This window comes from Panthera tigris, chromosome B3 (assembly GCF_018350195.1).
Source record: "Panthera tigris isolate Pti1 chromosome B3, P.tigris_Pti1_mat1.1, whole genome shotgun sequence".
Taxonomy (NCBI): Eukaryota; Metazoa; Chordata; class Mammalia; order Carnivora; family Felidae; genus Panthera; species Panthera tigris.
The window spans coordinates 70059916-70075676 of record NC_056665.1 but is presented as its reverse complement, the minus strand read 5'-3'; the positions used below and the strand labels follow the sequence as shown (position 1 = coordinate 70075676).

General features: G+C 35.1%; 1 protein-coding gene across 1 annotated transcript; it reads right to left on the bottom strand.

The window, feature by feature from the left end:
• Positions 1 to 10225: 10225 nt before the first annotated feature.
• LOC102969581 (olfactory receptor 4F6-like) lies at positions 10226 to 11164 on the bottom strand. Its single transcript, XM_007087487.1, has one exon. It carries the CDS (start codon positions 11162 to 11164, stop codon positions 10226 to 10228), a length of 939 nt encoding a protein of 312 aa, XP_007087549.1.
• Between the last annotated feature and the right edge of the window lie 4597 nt (positions 11165 to 15761).

Here is a 15761-nt window from a genome sequence, read left to right as displayed (position 1 = left end):
TACATAACTTATATGAAATGAACAAATGCCTAAAAGACACGATAAGAAATAGAAAATCTATAGAGACATATAAAAAATAAAGACATTTTGCTCATAATTTTAAAACTTTTCAAAGGAAAACTCCAGGCCCTGATGGCTTCACTGATAAATTCTCCAAATTTTTAAAGAAGAAATAAGACATATTCTCCAAAAACTCTTCCAGAAAATGGAGGAACGCCCACTCACTCTATGTGGGCAGTTTTACCCAGATACCAAACCCAGACAAAAAGAGCACAAAATAAAAACAAACAAACAAAAAAACTATAAACCAATCTTCCATCAATATAGACTCAATGATATACTACAGCATAGAAACCCACTTTAAATATAAAGACAGATTGGTTAAACATGTAAAGAAAAGGAGAAGGACAAAGTCAGAGGACTGACACTACTCAATTTCAGGACTTACTATACAGCTACAGTAACCAAGACAATATGGTATTGACAAATATCAGTGGAATGAAATATACAATCCAGAAATAGACCCACATACATTTAGGCAACAGATCTTTGAAAGTAGCAGAGGCAATGAAATGGAGCAAAGATAGTTTTTTCAACAAATAACACTTGAGTAACTGGACATCAACATGCAAAAAAAAAAAAAACAAATAATAATAATCTACACAGACCTTACACATTTCACAGAATTTGACTCAAAATAGATCACAGATCTGTGAAGTGCAAAAAAATAAATCTCCTAGAAGATAACATAGGACAAAATCTAGATGACCTTTTATGTGACAATTATCTTCTAGATACAACACCAAGGGCACAGTCCACGAAAGACGTAACTGACAGTCTGGATTGCATGGAAATTTAGACTATTTCTCTGCCAAAGACAATGCCAAGGGAATGAGAAAACAAGCCAGACTTGGAGAAAATATTTGCAAAAGATATATCTGAGAGAGGAATATTATCCAGTATACTCAAAGATTTCTTTAAACACAACAATAAGAAAACAATTTGGTTAAAAAATAAGCAAAAGACCTGATCAAACATCTCACTAAAGAAATATACAGATGGCGAATAAGCATGTGAATGATGTTCAGCATCATGTATCATTAGAGAACTAAAAATGAAAACAAGATCCACAATAAACTTATTAGGCTTACTTACTACCTACACTGACAACATCAAGCGCTGGCAAGCATATGGAGCAACAGGAACTCCAATCCTGATTGGGAATGGAAAGCAGTACAGACACTTTGGAAGACAATTTGGCAATTTCTTACAAAACTAAACAAACTCTTACCAAATTCAATCCAGCTGTGCTGGTTGCTATTTACCCAAATGCATTGGAACAAAACCCTGCATACTGAAGTTCACGGAGGTTTTTTTCAAAATTTCCCAAACTTGGAATCAACCAAGATCTGCCTCATACAGTGAATGGATATATAAACTGTATTACATCCAGACAATGATATATTACTCAGTGCTAAAAGTAAATAAACTATCCAGCCACAAAAAGACACAGAAGAACTTACATGCATGTTACTAAAAAAAAAAAAAAAAGCCAATGTGAAAAGGGTATATTTTGTATGATTCCAAGTATATGCCATTCTGGAAGATGCAAAACTATGGAATCAGTAAAATTTGTAGTTTCCAGGGGTTAGGAAAGAGAGAAAAGTAAGTAAGCAGAGCACAGATGATTTTAGGGAGGTAAAACTATTCTGTATGATACTACAATGGTCAATACATGTCATTATACATTTTCCAAAACCTACAGAATGTACAACACCAAAAGTGAACCCTAATGTAAACTATGGACTTTGAGCGATAGTGATGTGTCAGTGTTGATTTACTAATTGTAAGGAATGTTCCACTGTAATATCAAATGTTGACTGTGGAGGTGGTTGTGTATGTGGGAGTACAGGAGGTATATGGGAATTCTGTACATCCCACTCAATCTTGCTGTAAATCTTAAACTACTCTAAAGAAAAAGTCCATTTAAAAATTTAAATAAAAGGATGAGATATATATTTACCATATGAACACAAATCAAAAGAAATCATCAGTGGCTATTTTAGTATCAAAGTATATTTCAGAGCAAAGAATATTACCAGGGATAAAGAATGTTATTTCATACTAAGAAAGAAATCAATTAATCAGGAGGTAGTAACAATTTTAATTATTTATGTCCCAAATAACAGAGTTTTAAAATATATGCAACAAAAACTGATAGAGCTGCAAGGGGAAATAATTTTTAAAAATATAATCAGAGAATTGGAAGGGGAGGTCATCGAGAGGACATGACCACCAGTTGACCCATGAGTTAGAACTGGGCAATGGGAGGCTCCCCCCACCTCCCCTGTACTTGGAATGTGCATTCCACGTACCTTCCTCCCTCTCAGAAGCTGCCCCAAGGATACAGCCTTGAGAGAGTGATGTGGTGTTGAGACTGTCAGGACACTATACATGGCTGAATCCACTTAAGGCCTCTGTATTAACTTTAGGATTGGGCAGGTGGGTACAGAGAGCTTCTCATCATGAGGTCACCTATGATGTTGGTTATGTACCATACCCGTCAGGATATGACTCTTCTTGCAACTGGAAGTAAAACCTTAATTGCATTTGATGATATAAATCTAGTTAGAGATTAATATTGCCAAAGACATGTCCTGAGTACTTATATGTTAAATGAAAAATACTTTAAAACTTCACTAATGTTTAACGCATAGCTGCTTAAAGTGTAATTTGTCTTGTCTCCTTGTTCTGATTTCTAGAATATGAAAAAGTTTTTCTTGACAAAGAATTCCCCAAGAGATGTCCAATGTAAATTATTTTCATGATTCTTCTTCTTCCCAGAATACAGAATGGGAGAATTTCACCCAAAGGATTCCTTCTAGTGGTGAATATGTGTCAGCCTGAGGGAAAGTACTTCTACAGATACTGTCTCCACCCAACTGCGGATGTCGTCTCAAGCATAAATCAGAAGAGAAGAGGAAATAGCAATCTGGTCTTAGAGAAAATTTGTGTTTAGTAAGTTATCTCATGTTCTCTGTAACTCTCTTCTTAAAGTAATTTTTAAAATATCTGTATGTATCTGCATTACCCATGCCCACTTGCTTCGAGTTGAGTGTGGCTTGTTTAACTTCTGACCTTTAAAGAAGGTAATATAGTTTTTCTCCTCCCATCCTATTCCTATGGGAGCTTCTATGGTCTCTTTGACAAAAGTGTACATATCATCATCATGCAGAACCACAGAGATGTTCTCAGGTCAGCTTTTGGAAGATCTCCATTCTTTGATGGCTACTGGATATTAGCAAATTCCAGCTATCTTGACTCAAGTGGATTTTTCCATTTAAGAAGATAAAGTTTTTCACATCAGATAGAGTATTTTATCTTAAAACAACTTTTAACATAGAGATAGAAGTAAAAACAGATATATATCCGGTGAGAAGTGATATAAAACTCAATTACTACAGAAATAAGATAAAACTCAGAACCTGAGAGAAAAGGAAAGCACCTTAAGCTAGCAGAAGGAACTTGGACTTGCTTCCTGGACACCTCACCAAGGGGGTATCTTAGGCAATGATTAAATTCGCTGAGTTCAAGTCTCTCCTTGAAAAAAAATAAATGATAAGATTCTCACAGTTTTAGAAAAGTTATTATTTAAAAAAATCTTAGTGGATGAACATTGAATCCAGAAGAGCATGGAAAATGTGTTGCTATATTTTAATACTCCTAAAAGAGTAACTCAATTTGTCTCCTTTCCCTGTTTTTTCAAGTTTACTATTCCCAAAGTTATTATTACACTTCTTGTGAAAATTCTCTGAATTACAGCTAAGAATTTCAAACATGCTTTAATAGAATGTGCTAATGCCTCTTGTAGAGATTCTTAAAATTGAATAACCCCTCTTGGATAAAACCAGAAGTAAAAGTTTAAAAAGTTGCTAAGCTACTGTAAAGCAAGCAGCATGTCTGAAACTTCTTTTGCATCTGTATATCCTATAGGGTTGCTAAAAATACACTTGTTAACTAGGATGTAAGAGGTAGTTTTTTGGTTTTTTTTTTTTTTAAAGATAGTACCATGTATTTTACTTAAATAACATAGTTGGCTGGTCACTAAGATTGCCTCCAATAAGCTTTGGACACTTTACTGCTTTATGCTGCATATTTTTATGAACAAAAGAGGGAAATAATTGGAAGTTTGTAAGAATGTTTACACTTTTTTTAAATTTTTTTAATGTTTATTTATTTTTGAGAGAGAGACAGAGTGTGGGCGGGGGGGAGGGGCAGAGAGAGAGGGAGACACAGACTCCCAAGCAGGCTCCAGGCTCCAAACTGTAGCACAGAGCCTGATGCAGGGCTTGAACCCACAAACCGTGAGATCATGACCTAAGCTGAAGCCAGATGCTTAACCAACTGAACCATCCAGGTGCCCCTACATGTTTTTTTTAATGTTTATTTATTTTTGAGAGAGAGCATGAGTGGGAGAAGGGCAAAGAGAGAGGGGATCAGAGGATCTGAAGAGGGCTCCATGCTGACAGCCCAAAGGGAGGCTCAAACTCATGAACCAACCAGGAGATCATGACCCGAGTCGTAGTTGGACACTTAACCAACTGAGCCACCCAGATGCCCCTACATGTTTAATTCTAAATGTTTCCACTTCTTCCTAAGTAATGCCCTAAATTTCACAAACTATATTGTTATTCTGCAAACTACAAAAGTAAATTTTGTGGCCAACTTCAGCAGGATCATATCTATATGTACAGAAGTAAGATATTTAAGAGCTGCCATAATGTTTTTCTGGTTCTCAGACTACAACCTGAAATCAACTTTTAAAAATCTGAGTTTGTCATTTCTTTCTGTAAGTATTCAGAAGAATCCATCACTCACCACACTCGTTATAATCATCATTAGTAGCAAAATGGTCAAGTACAAGAGCCACTTGCTTCAGTTAGCCTTCAATGCAATCAACACAATTATCTGCAATGCCACTGCCTGCTGGTAATGGGTCACTAGCATGCCATTTCCCACGGGCAAGGATCTCAGGCTGTGCTCATTCCCAAGGACAAGACCAAGCCAATTCCCAATCCCCATATTTAAGGAGCTGCTTCCTGGGACCAATTCTGTTACACATTTAAAATTAGAACACACCAAAAAAAGACATACTTGTTCTTTTAATAAAAAAATATCATTTAAAGATGGTTACCTAGGTATTGAAGAACTAAAAATAGACTTTTTAAAGCACTAAGGGATCATTTTAAAAGCAGCTGAAGGAAAAAAAAATACCAGCTTCAGGGCTGGAGGAATAAAGGGGAGAGTTTGGCATTATTAAAACTCAGAAGCTTAGAGGACCCCACACACTGGAAACTCACACCTATGAAAGGGGATCAGTGTAGGAGTTTTGACAAGAAGCATAACTTCTCTAAACCAGTTTCTGTAAAATAGCACTACATTCTCATAGCATGTTAAGGATAAAATGCATAAGTTACATAAAACACTTAACAGTGTCTTTCACAAAGCAAACATACATACTATGAAAGCTACCAAAGGCCATCCGTTTATTGTTAGGATAAAGTTCAAACTGTGATGTTTTTCAACACCTAAAGGCCCTGCATAATGTGGTTTCTGTCTGCAGACACACCTCAAAACCACGCTCCTCATTATCATCTCAGCTTCTCCAGGCCATGAATGGAAAACAAAACAAAAACCACAGATGATACAATCCTAGAAATTCAGAGTATATTTATTATTTGCTGTTTGTTTATTGTAGGCGATGGTTTCTTCACAAGGACACCCAAAGCACAATCAACAAAAGGAAAAATAGGTACACTGGACTTCATCCAAACTAAAAACATTTGTGTCAAATACTCCACTCAAGAAAGTGAAAATAAAACCTGCAGATGAGAGAACGTAGTTGTAAGACCCTCTGATGAGGGTCTTGTAGCCAGTGGAGTGGTGGCCCTCAAAGAGATAGGTCTATATGCCATATCACAATTCCTGAAACTGTTGATGTGACCTTCCTTGGGAAAAAAAAAAGGTCTTTGCAAATGTAATAAGGGTGCCGAGATGATACTAATTTGGAGAACCTGGGCTGGCTCTAAATCTAATTAACAACTGTCCTAATAAAAGACAAAGCGGAAAAGACAAGAATACAGAGGATAAGACCATGTGAAGACAGAGGTAGAGGATGAACTCTTACAGTCACAAGCCAAGGAACATCTGGAGCAACCAGAGCTGGAAGTGACAAGGAAAGATTCTTCCCTGGAGCCTTGGAGGAAACATAGCCCTGCCAACAGATTGATTTCAGATTTCTAGCCTCCAAAATTGCAGAGACCAAATTTCTGTTTTAAACCACCAAGACTGTTAATTTGTTATGACAGCCCTAGAAAGCTAATACAGGTCTAAATATAAAGAACTCTTAAAACTCAATAATAAAAACACAAACGACAAAACTAATTTGGACGTAAATTAAAAAAGAAGCTTGGGAAATAAATGTATCACAAGGGAAAAAAAAACACAAACAACAAAAGATAAGAGATGACATTTCTCTCAAGAAGATGAACAACTGGCTAACCAGGAACCACATGAAAAGATGCTCAACACCTAGAGGAATGCAAATCAAAACGACAATGTGATCCTACTTCATATGCATTAGATTGGCCATAATAAAAATAATAAAATAAAATAACAAGTGTTGCTGAGGATATGGGGAAATGAGGATGTTCATACACTGCTGATGTGATTGTGAAATGGTGCAGCCACTCTGGAAAAGTTTAACAGTTCTTCAAAATGCTAAACATAAAGTTACTATATGACAGCAATTCCACTCAAAATAATTGAAAACAGGTGTTCAAACAAGCAAACAAAAAAATAGCACAAATGTTTGTAGAACAGTACTCACAATAGCCAAAAGGTAGAGACAATCCAAATATTCGTCAACATATGAGTGGAAAAGCAAAGTGTGGTATGGTCATACAATGGAATATTATTCAGCCATTGAAATGAATGAAATTCTGATACATGCTACAATATAGATGAACCTTCAGAACATTATGCCCAGTGAAAGAAGCCAGACACACACACAAACACATAAAATTCCATTTATATGAAATGTCCAAAATAGTCATATCCATAGAGACAAAAAGTGGATTCATGGTTGCCGGGAAATGCGATGAGAAGGGAATTGGGACTGACTACTAACTGGTATGGGGTTTATTTTTGGGTGATGAACATGTTTTAGGAAATGAAAAATAGGAAGTGTTGCATTGGCCAAAAGTTATAAAAGGTCAGGAATGTAAATTCACTCACCACAAATTAATTTCCTCTATTCATGGATGTTCACATGAAAGAAAAAAAACTGAAATATAGTATGTTAGAAATGTTGAAAGAAGATCTCACTTGGTTTCCAAATGTGGGCGATTGGAAACAATCTTCATTACCAGGAACAAGCTGCTTTTAAGAATTCATTCATTCCATCCCTGACCACCTACTGAAAATACCCAAAAAACACCAGATACTGTGTCAAGTTCTGGCATAAAACTTTCACCTGCCTTCAGGAAGTATACTCCTTAGTGAAGGAACTAGACATTAAATAACCATTCACTGGTGTATCCAGTTACATGTTACATGTACACCTGAAAAGTGTATTCATTATAATTAGGTTAAAAAATCTGATATATATCCACAGACCCAAAACATCTAGCTTAGTGTGATCATATTTCTGATAATTTTAATTTTCAATTATTGTATTTCCCACTTGACCTGTCTTAGATTGAACACTGTTTATCAACGACTGTCAATAAATCTGTCCTATTTTGTTGTTTTGCTATACATCCAACATTGTACAAAATGTTACTTTCTTAACATCATTTTTCTTTAATACTGATAGATTTGAAGGATGGACTAACTATACCTTAAGGGCAACTATACATTGCCGCCAACCTGATTTTCTGTCCTATTTAGGTTACTTCAGTTACTTTGAAAGGAGGCTCAGAAGATACAATACTTTAAATAGCAATAATTTTATTAGTATACATCTTGAAATTGACCATCTTGGATCAGATTTCCCAAGAAGACTATAAGGTATTTCATTATACAGATTCTGGTCTTTTATTTCTGACACATTAATAACAGTATGAAATGTTAATTCTATTATATTGTCTCATTTTCAAATTATACAAACATTGAATATCATTTGCCTACTTCTATACAACTTTCTCTCTGAAAATTTTTTACTTTTGTCTTTAACTGTGTTTTATTTTCTTGGTTCTTTTCATCTTTGTTTCCTGTATCCTTCATTGTAATTTTGGCCATTCTGGTCTCTTTTGAGTACCTAGTAGTTTATTTCTCATTTCTGAAATGATTTTGTCTTGTTCAAATTTTGTTCTGAGTATAAGTTGGCTCTTACTTTTTATTTCCAAATTATTCATTTCCAGTTAGAGATTTTGAATTTCTTTTTTTTTTTAATTTTTTTTTAACGTTTATTTATTTTTGAGACAGAGAGAGACAGAGCATGAACGGGGGAGGGTCAGAGAGAGGGAGACACAGAATCTGAAACAGGATCCAGGCTCTGAGCTGTCAGCACAGAGCCCGACGCGGGGCTCGAACTCACAGACCGCAAGATCATGACCTGAGCCGAAGTCGGCCGCCCAACCAACTGAGCCACCCAGGCGCCCCAGAGAGATTTTGAATTTCTGATCCAAATGTTCTTATATATCTTGTGTTACAGGTTTAATGACATTTCATTTATGATATAATATTATCATATAATTTTTCTCTGTTTTGTGGCTAGAATCAGTATCAGCTTATGCCCAGATTCCAAAAGAAATAAATTTTAACAGAAAATTAAGTTGACATTTCAGGCTGCCTCATAAATACATACATACATACATACATACCCCTCATGAAAATTTCTAAATGAGGAATTTTGCTTAAAAAGACTTAAGATGTGTAGCCTCAGAAGGAATGTTTATCTTAACGGTAGAAGATATTATATTGCCATTTTTATTTTCAGACATAAAAGGAGGAGACATTATGGAAGATATTTCATTAGGCACAATTCTAGATTACAAATAAGAAATACAATATGAAATACATAAGGAAGCAAATTCCATCTCAATATCAGTATAAAAGGTCAGGGGTGCCTGGGTGGCTCAGTCAATTAAGCATCCCATTCTTGATTTCCACTCAGGTCAGGATCTCATTATCTGCAGGATCAGGCTCTGTGCTAACAATGCGGAGCCTGCTTGGGATTCTGTCTCTCCCTCCCTCTCTGCTCCTCCTTCTCTCTCTTTCAAAATAAATAAACTTTAAAAACAAAATGAAACAATAAAATTTCAACACGTAAGCATTTTCAAAACACATCGTTTTGCTTCGTGGGGTGGTGAACTGTCAGGCCTGTAAGTCTAAACAGCACAGACATAATGCTTGAGCATGGAGTGGTATTCAGTATTGCATTGTATCCAGGCTACATAAAGGTATGTAGCAATACTACATAGGAGTTCCTTGTCTTTAACGTTTTCTAAACCCCATCCTAGTTCTATTCTCTTTAATGTATGTTATTTCTTAATTCACATCTTTCTAACACCAGTACACATTTAAAGGGAATAGTTAAAAGCAGAGTTGAGAGGAAGAAGTTATAACTTTGCCCACTTGGAAACCAGATCTTAATATGATTGCAAATACTAAGAGCTGTTTGACTGTTTTTTGTTGTTGTTGTTTTTTGCCCACTTTGTTGTTTTCTGCTTATGTGAATATCAGACAATATATAATCTATGACAAAAATTATATTCATGTAATGGAGTATATCTGTTAACCTAAGTAACAAAGAAAAGAAAAAAGTAGCAGCACACCTGAACCAACTTAAATGCTTTGTTCACCCCAAAAAAAAAAAAAAGTTGTAAGAATCAATCATTCTGTCTACATGAGAATATATTCCAATCCAGTAACACAGAAAACTTTGTTTACACCATTGCTCTGCAAATACAGCATGGTGACTTCAAATTCATGAGCCACACAAAATGCAGGTTTTCGGTATTTTAACATTTTAAAATAGGCAAAATGGTCTTAGATAAATAAATATGCATATAATCACACCACTGACCATTAACATGGAATAAACTATCTGAGATTTTTGTTCTACTGAAAAATAAATTGTCTTAAGATAGTATATAACCCTTCAACACTTATCCATACAGTATTGCTTGCAGAAGGCACCACTTGTTTTCCCATGAGCTATTTAGGAGATCATTCTCAAACTCAGGAATTGACTACTCAGTCTTTTCATTGCCATCTTCATGTCCTTGTTCCTCAATGTGTAGATAATGGGATTCAGAATGGGTGTGATCATAAAGTCCAAAATGGCAAGAAACTTATCCACTGGCACTGTGGGAAATGGCCACACATAAACAAAGATGCACGGTCCGAAGAACAAAACCACCACAGTGATGTGAGCTGACAGAGTAGAAAAGGCTTTAGACAAACCACCTGAGGAACGTTTCCATACAGTGACCAGGATGAAGATATAGGACATGAGCAATAAGAAGAAGGTGCCCATGGAAATGAACCCACTGTTGGCAGTAACCATGAATTCCATTCTGTAGGTGTCTGTGCAGGCAAGTTTGATAAACCAAGGAAGGTCACAGTAAAAGCTATCTATCTCATTAGGACCACAAAAAGGCAAATGGACAACAAAAGCTACCTGGACCACTGCATGAATGAGGCCAATAACCCAAGCACCGGACAGAAGCAAAATGCACATCTGTGGGCTCATGGTAGTCAGGTAGTGGAGGGGCTTGCATATGGCCACATATCTGTCCAAGGCCATGGTGATGAGCAGGACCATCTCAGATCCACCCAGGACATGAAGGGCAAATATTTGGATGACACAGCCCTGAAAGGATATGGTTTTGTACCCAGAGCATAGGTTATGAATCATCTTAGGAACTGTTAAGGTAGAAAGGCACAAATCAATAAATGAGAGATTGGCTAAAAGGAAGTACATGGGGGAATGTAAGTATGGGTCAAAAGTCACTGTAAACACAACAAAAAGGTTTCCCAGAACAATTGTTACATAAAACACGGTAGAGAAAGCAAGGAGAAAATGCTGCACTGGTCTATAGGTAGAAAGTCCCAGCAACACAAATTGAGACACTTCAGAGTAATTTGTTTCAAACATTGGCTTTACCTGGTGATACCTAAAAGAGCAAAAACAAAACAATAAGTAAGGAATTTACCAAAAATTATTATTTTAAAACACAGATTTAAGCTTTCATTAAATCTGGTTTTAAGAAGAAATCTTTAGTAACAGGCAACAGGTGTTTTTAAAATATCATGTTAATTTATCTGTTCAGCTAATATACACACATAGTATAACTAATATTCCTATTGAAAGCTACCATATGTCCAGTTTTGAGGTAAAACACTGACCCTGACTTTAGGAGGCTTACAGGCTAATGGTGGATCTAGACATTAAATAGCTTTAGAGACAGATAGAGCCCTCTTTTCCTTTAAAGAACAGAGTACCATAAGACAATGTGGCTCATCCAAGTGGTGATTGATCAGATTCTGCTTAACAGGGAGTTACTACTGAAAAGTAGAGCCCACACTATGTAAATGCCAAGTTCAAAGATCATGAAACAGGAAGGTTAGCAGGGCAAAGGGATAAACAATTGAGATCAGGCTGGAGTAACAGGCCAGATAGGATGAAAGTTTGTATCCATAAATTGAACTTTGCTTTATATCCTATGAGCAATAGAGAATTATTAGGGATTTTAAGGAGTAGCTTGATATATTTCTGCTGTCAAACAGTCACAAGGCTTCAATGTAAGGAATTGAATGAAAGGCCTAAAGTAAACTTAGTGAGACTACTGAAGAATCATATCAGTGTGGACAGGGTGAAGTATTCAACCAACAAGATTGGAACAGCAGATGGAACTTGGATAAATGGAGATCTTTGCCTTTTAACATAAACATAAGGAAATGTTTAATGAATACTTAAATGTTAAGAAAAAAACAAAAGAAATATATAAATACTAAAAACAAACATTAAGATGGAAAATTCATTCTTAACACCCTTCATTAACAAAACAAGGAGGAAATAGTTGACAGTAACCGAGACATTGAAATCAAAATCACATTATATGTCAATATACACAGATATAGAAGGACAGTATATATAGATATACACATAGGTATTTTTACATGAAGATAAAAGTGCTATAAAAATAAAAGTAAAAACACTGTGGAAAATAGATTTGTTTGTTTGTTTGTTTGTTTTTTTAGAGAGAGAGTATGTGCATGCGAGCAGGGTAAGGGGTAGAGGGAGACACAGAGAATCTTAAGGAGGCTCCACACTCAGTTCAGAGCCCAACACAGGACCCAGTCTCGCTAGCCTGGGATCATGACCTGAGCTGAAATCAAGACTCAGACACTCAACTGACTGAGCTACCCAGGCACTCCCAGATGATTAATATTTGTAATATGAAATTACCTCTTCCAAATACATTTCAAAATGTAATATATCAATTTTAAAATGAGTAGAACATATGAAGACTATTGACAAAAGCAAAATGCCCATTAATCATAATCATGAAAAATAAAACACTCAGTAATCAGATAAATGTAAATAAGATTACACTAGAGTGCTATTTAGTTCTAACAAATCGTCTAAGTTTAAAAAAAATGATGATTGTCATGGATGAGGCTGTGAGGAATCAGACACACTCATACACTGATAATGGTAGTACAAACTAATACAATTCTCCAGAAGGTACATTCAAAATAGATAGAAAGAGGCCAACAAATTAGACAAGCTAAAAGAAATGGATAAATTCCTAGAAACATACAACCTTTCAAAATGGAATCAGGAAGAAATAGAAAATCTGAATAGACCAATTACTAGTAATGAAACTGAGTTGGGGGGGGGGGGGACTCTCAACAAACAAACGTCCAGGACCAGAGGATTTACAAGTGAATTCTATCAAACAATTAAAGATTTAATCCCAATTTCTTTCAAACTATTTCAAAAAATACAAGAGGAAGGAAGGTTTCCAAATCATTCTATTAGGCCAGCATTACCCCAATATCAAAACCAAAGACACTACTAAAAAGGAAAACTATAGGCCAATATTCCTTATGAATAGACATGCAAAATTACTCAATAAAATATTAGCAAACTGAGTTCAACAATATATTAAAGGGATCACTCACCACAATCAAGTGGGATTTATGCCACAGAAGCAAGGATGGTTCTATATTCACAAGTAAATCAACATAATACATCATATTAACAAAATGAATTAAAACTATATAATCATATAAAAACATACAGAAAAAGCATTTGACAAAATTGAACATCTGTTCCTGATAAAAACTCTCAACAATGTGGGTTTAGATAGAATATACCTCAACATAATAGAAGCCACATATGACAAACACACAGCTAACAGCATATTCCATGATTAAAAAAAAAAACTGAGAGCTTTTCCTCTAGCAACAGGACCAAGACAAGGATGTCCCTTAGTGCTACCTTTATTCAACATAGCACTGGAAGTCATGGCCACAGCAATCAGACAACAATAACAATAACAACAAAATTAAAGACATCCAAATTGATAAGAAAGAAGTAAAACTGTCACTATTTGCAGATACATAATACTTTACATTGGCAATCCTCAAGACTCAAAAAAAAAACAAAAACAAAAAAACTACTAGAACTGGTAAATCAATTCAGTAAGGTAACAGGAAACAAAATTAATATACAGAAATCTGTTGCATTTGTATACACTAATAATGAAGTAACAAAGAGAAATTAAGTCACAAACACCAGTTACAATTGCACCCAAAAGAAAAAATATCTAAGAATAAATGTAACAAAGAAGATAAAAGAAGTGTGCTCTGAAAACTATAAGACATTGAAGAAAGATATTGAAAACAACATGCAGAAATGGAAAGATATACCATGCTCATGCACTGGAAGAATTAATATCATTAAAATGTCCATACTACCCAAAGAAACCTACAGATTTCAAGCAATGCCTATCAAAATACAAATAGCATTTTTCACAGATCTAAAACCAATAAACCTAATCTTTGTATGGAACACAAAAGACTCCAAATAGCCAAAACAATCTCGAGAAAAGGACAAAGTTGGAATTATCACAAGCCTTGATTTCAAGATATCCTACAAAGCTATCATTTATAATCAAATATTATGGAACTGGAACAAAAATAGACATATTAGGTCAATGGAACATAATAAAGAGCCCAGAAATAATCCCATAATTATATGATCAATTTATCTCTGACAAAGGAGGCGATAATAAGGAAAAGGCAATCTTTTCGATAAGTGGTGTTGGGAAAACTGGACATCTACATACAAAAGAATGAAACTGGACCATTTTCTTACACTATACATAAAAATAAACCCAAAATGCATTAAAGACCTAAATGTGAGACCTGAAATTATAAAATTCCTAAAATAAAAGATAGGCAGTAATCTCTTGGACATTGGCCTTAGCAACATGCATATGGATATGTCTCCTCAGGCAAGGGAAATAAGAGCAAAAATGAACTATTGGGACTACATCAATCTAAAAGGCTTTGGCACAATGAAGGAAACCATCAACAAAACAAAAAAGGCAACCTATGAATGGGAGAAGATATCTGTAAATAATATATCTGACAAGTGGTTAATATCAAAAAATATCAAAAAATATCAAAGAACTTATAAAACTCATACCAAAAAAACAAATAATTTTAAAAAATCACCAAAGTACCCAAATAGATATTTTTGAAAAAAAGACCTACAAATGGCCAAAAGACAAGTAAAAAGATGCTCACTCACTAATCGTCAGGGAAGTGCAAATCAAAATTATGAGATATCAACTCACACCTGTTGGAATAGCTAGAATCAAAACAACAAGAAATAACAAGTTTGGGCAAGGATGTGGAGAAAAAAGAACCCTCCCTATGTATTATTGGTGAGAGTGTAAATTGGCATACCCACTGTGAAAAACAGTATGGGGTTTCCTCAAAAGATTAAAAACAGAAATACTAGATAATCCAACAATTCCAGTACTGCAATTTACCCAAAGAAAACAAAACCATCTATTCAAAAAGATATCTGCATTCCTAAGTTTATTGCAGCATTATTTACAAGATATGGAAGCAACCTAATACTAATATATATATATATATATATATATATATATATATATATATATATATATTTATTTATTTATATATATATTATTATATATATATATAGATTAATATATATTACACACACACACACACACACACACAATGGAATATTACCCAGACAAAATAGGGAATGAGATCTTTCCTTTTGTGATAACTTCGGTAGACCTAGAGAATGTTAAGTGAATGTTAAGTGAATACCAAATTATTTCACTTATATATGAAATCCAAAAAGCAAGACAAACAATAATAAAAAATACAGGAACACACTCATAAATATAGAGAAGAAACTGATGGGGGTGTCAGAATGGGCAAAGTAGGTGAAGGGTATTAAGAGATACTCTTCCTGGGGTACCTGGGTGGCTCAGTCAGTTAAGTGTCCAACTTCAGCTTAGGTCATGATCTCACAGCTCATGGGTTCAAGCCCTATGTTGGGCTCTGTGCTGACAGCTTGGAGCCTGGAACCTGCTTCACATTCTGTGTCTCCCTCTCCCTCTGGCCCTCCCCTGCTCATGCTCTGTCTCTCTCTCTCAAAACTAAATAAACATTTAAAATTTTTAAAACAAAGAGGT